Consider the following 10,186-nt stretch of genomic DNA (forward strand, 5'->3'; position numbering starts at 1 on the left):
TGATGTCACTTAGAATTGGAAGGGACTTTAGTTTGGGCCTTTAGCAAATAGTTTCTTATTTTGTTCCTTATTTCTATTTTTTATGTATTATAATTTGTAACATTGTTACTCTTAAGTTATTCAAACTATTTGTAATATTTTTAAATTAATTGATAATAGTTTTAGATTAATGTGTAATAGTTTTAGACAACTTTGTAATATTTTAGAATTAATAGTCAGCAAATTTATTATGTTTATTTATATTTGGACATAAGATTTAATTTTATATATTTTAGGTTTTCAGATTTTAGATTTATTTTGAGAATATTTGAAGTGGAAAATAGGTTCGAGGTCGAAAATTAGCCCAAAACACTCTAAAAAGGGATTGTGGGCCAAAAAATGTCACAAAAACAAGTTTTGGGTCCAAAGGTGAGCAGATGGCCCATCGACCAATCCAACCTCCCAGCATCTAGGCAGGGGCACCTAGCCAAGCAAGACAAGGTCAAGGCCAGGCCCATGTGGGCTTGCTACCCACCGACTAGGGGCTGGTAGCCGGCCTACTAAATGTTGCCACAAGCTAGCTATGTTTATAAACAAAACTAGCTACATAGACAAAAATGATACCTAGTTGTTAATTGCTTGTTATGAATAGGGAAATAGGATGTCATACAGTGCTATACTATTAAGAAATTGTCTTCTAATTTTGTTGTATACCAAAAACCTTCGGAGCTTTTGAGTTTGGATTTCTTTCAATTTCTTCTTCCTCCTTTAAATATAATGTACAAAACCAACAAAACATGACAATCTCAATCAAGAGATTTCATTGGGGCTGGGTTCACGATGATCAACTGGTTGACATATTATAAATTTTGGCTTAGTTAGGTCTGCCAATACTGAACTAATCGGGTTAGTTCAAATGATTAGTTATAAAGAAAAGTATTTTGAGTTACAAAAAACTCCATCCATCATCTTCAATATTTGATCACCTAGTTTCATATTTGATTAGCTATAAAGAAAAGTCATGCAATTGAACACCTAGTTTCATATTTGATCAGAATAACTAATTAATTATTCATAATCAATTTCAGACACAACAAGCTGTTATCAGTATCTTCAAGATTTCAATGGAAATTCAATATATCTAATGACATAGATGGTTAATTTGACGACTTTTTTAGATAATGAAGAATATAATAATAACACGAGTATATAAGATCCTCGATTAAATTGAAGTACTTTTATTGCCAGTAAAGACTAATATAAAGTAAACTATGAACACCTAAAAAGAAAATGATGTTAGATACCAAGATACTTGTAAGGAAAGTCCTCGACTTATTTTTTACCATTTTATGTTACTTTCATCCGAAAACTATGTTGTTGTTGGATATCATGACTAGTCTACTCAGACACAACTTCTTTGTTTTTTAATCTATACTTAATTTATTTAATCCAATCGAATACAGTAGTAAAAAGAAACCATTCCCAATCACAAAAAACAATATCCATAATAAAATAGAATAAAAGTTTAAGCGAAGTACACCTCTCTCATATTTGAGCTCAATGACTAACTATACCAAAATCCAATTCATAGATAACTTACCATTATTACTATCATTAACGATTTCAAAAGAAAATCAATGTATCTTAATTGCATATACAATTTGACAACCTTTTTGAGGTATCAAAAACAAAATAATAACAAGAGTATATATGATCTTCCATGAAGTTGTAGCATCTTTGTAGCCAATAATGATTAATATAAAGAAGACTAATTATGCTAAAGAAGAAGATGATGTAAGATACCGAGAAACTTGTATGGAAGACCAAAGGATCTACTTCATACCATTTTCTATCGCTTGCATTTGAAGATTGGGTTGATCTTGGATCTGATTGGTTTACTTTGGTGCAACTTTTATCTAGTGGTGGTCCACAGAGAAATAGGTTTCCTTCATAGCTGCTTTTCTCAAATGTTCCAAATTGTGCTTTCATATCTGGAACTTTACCTGATAAGTTGTTGTGAGCCACGTTGAATACCTCAAGAAAGGTTAGATCAATCAGTGCTGAAGGAATTTCTCCACTCAAACTATTATGAGAGAGATCTAAACTTTCCAAGGGAGTCAACTTTGAAAATGATTCAGGAATTGTACCAGTCAACTGATTATAAGATAAGTTCAGTGCATGCAATGAAGATATTTGTCCTAATTCCGGTGGGATGCCGCCTGCCAGTTTGTTGCATGACAAATCCAATCCAGACATGTAACCAAGGATAGAACCCTTATAAGAATTATGCCTATATTTGGTTACAAACTCGATCTCTACTTCTACATCAACATCTTTAAGATATTGGTAAAAGTTACCATACGTATTTGAGAAGCCTTTATACGTGTAAGATAATTTAATAAACAGACTAGATGAATCAACTTTTCCACTAAAATAGTCAACACTAGGTGTCGTTGTCTTCCCAAAATATATGTCATGGAGGCATTGTGGTATGGTCCCAGAAAAAGCATTCTTGGAAAGATCCATTATGCTTATCATTCTTAACAAACACAGCTGATTCGGAATTATACCAGTGAAATGATTGCCACTCAACAAAAGTACTTTTAAGCGTTGAAGTTGTTTGATTTCAACAGAGATGCTGCCTGTAAAGTTGTTATCTCCAATATCCAATGTCAAAAGAGATGAGAAATTGAAAAGAACTTTTGGTATTGATCCTGTGAATTTGTTCCCTTGCAAATATAGGTGTTCAAGCTTTGGTAGATTCAAGCAAGAAGGTAACGATCCCGTAAATAAATTATGAGAAAGGTCTAAAGTACCTGTCATATTTAGTTCACATGGGATCCGACCATAAAAGCCATTGTTAGCCATAACAAGAGTTTTCAAGGCTGACGAGTTCCCAATCCATCGGGGGATAGTATCTGAAATTCTATTGTTGCTAATATCTAAATATGACAGGGAAACAGTTGAATTAGTTACCAGTGTGATACTTGTGAATTGATTATCATTCATCTGCAGAATTTCCTGGTTTGTCCCAACAAAAATTGCACCATTGAAGCCGTTATGAGCAAGGTTCAAAATCCTTAATGACAAGCAACCTGTATTTAATCCTCTTGGGACCCCGCCTGAGAAATTATTGGAAGAAAAATCTAATACCTCCAAATAAAGCATGCCACTAATTGAAGAAGGAAGATTACCTTCAAGATTATTATTGGAAAGATTTAGATATAATAAGTTTGGAAAAATCTTGCCAATGTTTTCTGGAAGTTTTCCGTCCAAGTGATTGGCTGAGACATCCATCCAGGTCATATGCGTGTGGATCAATGTTGGTAGATATAACTGGCCAACAAAAGAGTTATTTCGAAGATTTAGCAAGCGTAATCTTGTATTGTTTTCAACCATCCAATTCGGAAAGCTTCCTTTCAACTTGTTGTGAGAAAGAGAAACTGTATCCAGTTCGTGTTGGGCAAGAAGAAATTTTGGAATACTACCAGTGAGCCTGTTCAGATTACAGTTAGACAATTCAATGATCTTTAGCTGAAACAAAGGGGACCAACCCATGGAACCTTCAGTTTCTATTTCAACTTTATTGCTTTGGTTGTTGAATCGAAGAACCTCAAGCTTAGAGTAGTTGGCGAACAAGGTGAATGAGAATACCCCAACAAACTGGTTATAACTAAAATCAATGTACTCGAGACTTGTTCTGCTGGCTTCTACATATGATGATGAAGCATTTCCATTGAATTGGTTAGCAGAAATATCTAACACCACAAGAGATTTCATATTGTTTATGCATGGAGGTAGGATCCCCTCAAAGTAATTGTAAGATAGATCCAACACTTCAAGCTTCTTCAATGCACAAAATTCTGTCAAAATAAATAACATCAAAATTGATTATGCTCTACTCTAACAATCGGTCAGACCAATCACCTTTATGTTCAATATAAAAAAAAATGGCCAATTCATAAGTAATTATAGATCATTTGGGCAATGCTAACAAAGTGTAAATGCCTGTGCAAAAGTAGTTTCCTAACAGATTGAGAAATGATTCCTAAGAACAAATTTGCACTGATATCCAAATTATTTCTCTAACTTGCTTAAATTGGCCTGTCCTACAAGAGAGATGGTGTCAAGTTTTTCAGCTAACTATAAAGATAGATTGCTTTTGTTTTTCTCCCACCAATTAATTACCATGCACTTTTTTTATACTTATTCTTGAACTTTGACTTGTAAGTGTAACTGATCTGAACATAATTGCTTTTTCAGTATCAATTATACATTTGTAAAAAAAATCACAATTGTTTTTATAACAAATATACATGTCTGAAAAGGCAAAAGTATTCTTAATATTAACCTTAAGCATCTCCAATTAAATGAAAGTTGATAATTTCATCTTTTTATGTGTATATTCTTGTTAAAACGGTGGATACTTGACAATGGAAATTCGAATTAAGGTCATAGTTACATTGTGTTCTTCATGTGTAGTGGATGCAAAAGATATGTAGAATACTAATTATTCATGTCGTCAGATGAGATAACTCTTTCTTACCTTGGATTGCTAGTCGTCCACCAAAATGATTATGTCTCAAGATAAGAACCTCCAAGTTGCTTAAATTTGCTAGCTCTGCATAACAGTAAATTAAAAAATGATCTCATTTTAATTATATCTTAATAGAATTTGTTGTTATAACATATTTCACACTGCCATTGAACGATCCCCTACTATCACTAATGAGTATCATCATTGCCTTAACGTCATGAATGATTTAGATTTAGATTATCAAATCAATCTTATGATTTCAATTTTGTTTTGTTTCTAAGGTAATATGAAATTCAAGTTTAAAATCTTGTCCACATCTAAATAATGTTGACATTTGATTCAAAGTGGCACATACAAATGTAATGCACTTGTATCTCAAAAACTATGAATCTATGCATTAAAATTATTGTTCAAATGCCAAAGAGAAAGATTAATTTTGGTAATGTTTGTTTCCACAAAAAATTATATATATATATATATTTTAATTAACATGCATGCTATATATGTCACATATTATATACATGTAAGCTAACAAATGACGTCCTAAAAAATCAACATACCTTTGGTTGGAAAGGATCCCGTCAACTCATTGTATTCAAGATTGAGAGTTTTAAGGGATTTGATTGCAGCAATTGATTGAAGAAAACCAGTACTCGCGTTGAGGTCATTGTCACTAAGATCTAATATCTCCAGGTTCTCCAATCTTGACAACATTTTCCAACCTGTATTAATAATTTAATAATTTATTTTTTTATGAAACGAAGAAAAAACCAATACAATTAGAATGAATATTAAGAAAAAGTGTAGATGTATTACAATCCCATCTCCAGAGCACACATTACTTTTAGTGGCTTCTCTGAGGGTCTTTGAAGCACTACTACTGCTTCAGCTAATTAAAGAGAGAAAAAACAATTGGATGGAGTTGTTATGCGTAGTTGAATAAGGGCTTTAGACTCTCAAAAGGATTTTATTGGACGGACCCACTAAACCAACCCATTCTAATTGCATGTTAAATTCATCCACATATATCCGCCAAAGCACAAGATTCCAAATATGTAAAACCCATATCCGTGATTATCCACTTTCATTTCTTATCATTCGACAACCGTCCGCTATTCATTAATTTAGTTTTGCAAAGTAGAAAATATCACTTTCGTATCATTTTTATTTGGAAATGAATTTTCTTATTTTTTTTACTCAATGATTAAGAAATTATTTTTTGAATAATGTTGTCATTTTTTTTATAAAAATTTAAGGATATAAAAAATATATGAGAAAAAACTAATTGATTAAGAAAACATAATAAGTGGACTTGGAAAAAAAGCTTTTGCTTCCTAAAAAAATTAAGTAGACTTGAAAACATAATAACTGATATTCACCAACATTCATAATAAGTAGTTTTTGTTTCCTGAAAAAAATTAAGGCCTCGTTTGTTTTGGAAAAACATCTCATCTCATCTCATCTCATCATTACAACTTTCTCAACTTTCAATACAAAATAAAATAAACAATTCAACTTTTTCAAATCTCAAAACAAAAATAATACTAAAAAATATACTCTAATAATATTTTATTCAACTTTTTAACTTTAATCTCATCTTATCTCATCTCATCTCCGAAAACAATCGAGGCCTAAGTCTTTTTTAATAACTTGTTATGATCACGTCTCTTACACATAACCTAACAAATAAATTAATGATGCGTGGTGTGGAAAAGTGTAGATTGAAAGCTCATGAAAGAATAATTCAATATCCGTCCACATATAATAAGCTAAAGTCTAAAAATCAGCATACCTTTGGTTGGAAAGGATCGGCCCAACTCAATATTGTGAGCAAGATTCAGATTCTTAAGGGATTTGATTGCAGCAATTGATTGAAGACAACTAGTGTCATTGAGGGAATTGTGACTAAGATCTAATATCTCCAAGTTCTCCAATCTTGACAACATTTTCCAACCTGTAGTTAATATTTATTAAATTATTTTATTATGAAATGAAGAAAAAACCAATACAATAAGAATGTATTTTGAATAAATTTAGTGATAATTTAGAACTTATGAACTACATAAGCAAGATTCAAACTTTTGGACAACATGCATGACGATGTAATAATCATATATATAAATATATATTGGAATACGAATATTATTTTAAATCTAAAAAAAAAATAAAAAACATCCTAATTAAACTGTAATTATTATTTTGAAATTATTAATATTTCATTCTTATACTATAAATTGATTAATCAATATCTCAACTAAATTAAATTACATCCCCTACTCTGCACTATAACATGTATTCAGAAAACATTAAGTCTAATTCAGGTTTTTGTTTCCTAAAAAAATTAATGAACTTCAAGATTCACATAATTATTAATGAACTTCAAGTTCATATGGAGCGTGAGAATTAATTATCATGATCAATAATACCTTCACCATAATTTACTCCTTGTATTCTATTCCGCGCAAGATTCAATGTCGCAAGAGATGTAAGCCCACTTAGAGATGGTATGATGCTGTCATCAAACTCATTAAATTCGAGATTCAATGTCTTCAGATTTCTCAATACGGCGAGCCTTTCAAAAGTACCACCTTGCAAGAAAATTATTGGAAGACACAACAAAGTAACTCTTATCAATTAATGTCCATCAACAACAGAATTAAAAAGAAAGAAAGAAAAAGAATCAAAAGTCTTTATATGTGTGTGTGTGTGTGAGTGAAAACAAAATAATGACAAATTAAACAAAGTAATGAGGAATTGTCCTGTAATTGAACAGTTTAAAGAACACATACGTTTAAGAAATCCAATGTAAAGGCTAAAAAAGCATACACAGTCATTCATTTGATCTACAAATTTTAGTTTAATTACATGCAGAAAAATCCCAATTATTTCTTAATTTCTTACCTTCGATCTCTTAAACATCAAACACATCAAAACCATGAATTAATTCATTTTCAAACTTAGTTTTAGAGCTTATTATATATATATATATATATATATATGATCTACTAAAATCATAAGTACCATTAATTAGGGACAAATTTATATATGAGATCAGTATAAATTAATGTTCTATATATAGTAGCATAACCACCAAGACTCATCAGTACCTTTGAGTTTGGGGATGAAAGTGATCCATTCAGAAACGGTATAAATTAAAATGACTAAAAGCAATTAGTATAGGACCAACAAGTAATAATATAATAGTACAATATAATTACCTTCAACATTAATTACTCCTTCATCAACTCCCAAACTATTCCCTGAAAGACTTAATGTCATAAGGGATGTAAGGTTACTTAGAGATGGTATGATGCTGTAGCCAAAGCTATTATAATCGAGGATCAATGTCTCCAAGTTTCTCAGTACCGCTAGCCTTTCAAAACCTTCAAATTAAGAAAAATTATTGGAAGATGCAACAAAATAAACCTTCTTCATTGTCCTTTTTACAACAAAATAAATTTATCAATTAATTAAGCACGCACTTGCCTTGATTTGGGAGGGTACCAATGTATAAATTGGAGCTTATATCCAGCGTGTTCAAATTTCTCAACGTAACTAATTCTACATTAATAATCCAAGTTGACGATAAAGTTATAAGATTAGATACATGAATTCGTGAATGCTCTGATTTAAAATATATAATTAGATAGAAGATATCACTTTAATTACGTACCTTGTGCTGGAAAGTATCCCTCCACGTTATTCCAAGTAAGATTTAAAGTCTTGAGCGAAGTGATAGAACCCAGAGATTGTAGAATGCTAATGTCATCAAAGAAGTTGTAACCAAGGTTTAAAATTTCCAGATTCCTTAGGGTTGAAAGCTTTTCAAATCCTGCAAAATATATCTTAAGAAATAGATAGAGTTTACAGATTGAGTGAATATTAATCTATATTTATCCGAGTGGGTTTAGAATCTTTGAATGGAGCCGTATAATTAGCATATACCCTGAATACAAATTTATATCTCCAAGCCACCTATTGAAAGTGAAACAAATGCTTTAACGCTAGCTGGCTACTTAAAAAATTTCAATTTGTAAAATTACAAAAGTAATTATAATTAAAGACCTTTTATATATAAAACTAGTATGACGTGTTTCGAACAAAAATAACAACTTAATTAGGTAATTTTAGAATTTATAGTTGAAATAATTCAAACCTTTCCAGGAAGGATATACAAATGTATTATTACAAATAAAATTAAAATTAAAAGTAATAGACACAATATGTGAATTTCAGAATATTATATATTAAAACTCATCATTCCTCACAACATACCTTCATCTGGTATGCAACCATCGATTGCATTAAAGGATAGATCAAGACTTCTTAACTCCTTGAAAGGCTCTAATAGAGACACATTTAACAGCCATTGATGTTCCTCATTATATTCCACCATTTTGAAATAGAAATGAAGATCATAATCAGGATATTGCGTTAAATTGTCGAGAGACAGTTCTATCACATGACTTGTGGTGGAGTTGCATGTGACCCGCTCCCAACCACAACAATCACTCTTCTCATGGTCAACCCATGAAGGAAGAAGATCATAATCTGAATTATAAGCTCCGGTAGACGAAATAGATATAATAAGAAATGACTTCAAGTGAAGCAGACCAATTCTCTCTTCCTCCAAGCAACCCATATACTCATGAGTTTGAACAAAAACCACTAAAACCCAAAGCAAAACCTTCATTGAGAAATAATATTGTAAGACACCCATATTCATTTCTATCTAAAATCTGCTTGTTTTGGCTGTCCTATTGTGAGTATCGTGGCTTTCCACAACTGAATATTATATATATATATATATATATATATATATATATATATATATATATTGTATAAGGAAAATGGAACACAGGACTTAGAGTGTTAGAGTGGCTGAAATTAAAAGTTAGGAGCTATATTGACTTAGATTAATTAATAACTAGACCCATATCTTATGCAGTAGTGGAGATATGAATGTCATATTAATGGGAAAACGCGTATAGAGAAGACTTTGAATGTTCCATGAATGAAACTTCACGCAAGTGGGGAGCTAAATTATTTCCACATTGACATTGACTGATTGGAATCTAATCATGTGCATGAAATAGTAGTGCCTTTAATTTCCACATTCACATGGATTGGCTTTAATTATTTTTCACACTGATTGTGACTGATCTATGATGTCCCATTACTTTCTATAATCCATGCACTAGCATTTTGAGTTAACCAACCCTATCCAGAAAATGATTTATCCAAGAATTATGGCCATTAATTCCCTCAAATTGCACTGATATATAATCACATCAATATGCAATTTCATGCAACTAAACTTTTTCACAAATTATTTGATTTCATCTCATCTCATCTCATTTAGTCATTATAATTTTTCTAAATTTTCAAACAAAATACAATAAATAATTCAATTTTTTTAAATTTCAAAATAAAAATAATACTAAAAAATTATTTTCTAATAATATTTTATTCAATTTTTAACTTTCATCTTATTGCATCTGTGTAACCAAACAAGGCCTAAGTGAGAGTTGTGTTCAAGGTGGGACAATGGGTCATGTAGAATTGAATTGTGGTGAATATTTCATGAGGTAAATAATAACGAGTTAATAGCTACAATAAGATAAATAATTTTTTTACTTATAAAATAATAGTAAAATAATAATTGAGATA

General features: G+C 30.9%; 1 protein-coding gene across 3 annotated transcripts; it reads right to left on the bottom strand.

The window, feature by feature from the left end:
- Nucleotides 1-1,298: 1,298 nt before the first annotated feature.
- LOC108980876 (receptor like protein 21-like) lies at nt 1,299-9,283 on the bottom strand. Of its 3 annotated transcripts, none has more exons than XM_035692374.1 (9): nt 8,792-9,283; nt 8,190-8,348; nt 8,003-8,077; nt 7,735-7,899; nt 6,943-7,104; nt 6,309-6,470; nt 5,077-5,238; nt 4,526-4,600; nt 1,301-3,842 (listed from the first exon to the last, which is right to left on the bottom strand). In XM_035692374.1, exons 1-9 carry the CDS (start codon nt 9,240-9,242, stop codon nt 1,624-1,626), a joined length of 3,630 nt encoding a protein of 1,209 aa, XP_035548267.1. In that variant the 5' UTR covers nt 9,243-9,283; the 3' UTR covers nt 1,301-1,623. The 3 variants fall into 3 exon arrangements, with proteins under 3 accessions (XP_035548268.1, XP_035548267.1, XP_035548269.1); XM_035692376.1 differs by having other exon boundaries at nt 8,190-8,361; nt 8,792-8,877; XM_035692375.1 differs by lacking the exon at nt 5,077-5,238 and having other exon boundaries at nt 1,299-3,842.
- Between the last annotated feature and the right edge of the window lie 903 nt (nt 9,284-10,186).

This window comes from Juglans regia, chromosome 7 (genome assembly GCF_001411555.2).
Source record: "Juglans regia cultivar Chandler chromosome 7, Walnut 2.0, whole genome shotgun sequence".
Taxonomy (NCBI): Eukaryota; Viridiplantae; Streptophyta; class Magnoliopsida; order Fagales; family Juglandaceae; genus Juglans; species Juglans regia.

Excerpts from the sequence above, each read along its gene's own strand:
- LOC108980876 (XM_035692374.1), bottom strand. The coding sequence starts at position 9,242 with ATGAATATGGGTGTCTTACAATATTATTTCTCAATGAAGGTTTTGCTT. Across the intron at positions 8,349-8,791 it reads TGGTTGCATACCAGATGAAG|GATTTGAAAAGCTTTCAACC; the intron begins GTATGTTGTGAG and ends TATATTTTGCAG. Across the intron at positions 7,900-8,002 it reads TGGTACCCTCCCAAATCAAG|GTTTTGAAAGGCTAGCGGTA; the intron begins GCAAGTGCGTGC and ends CTTAATTTGAAG.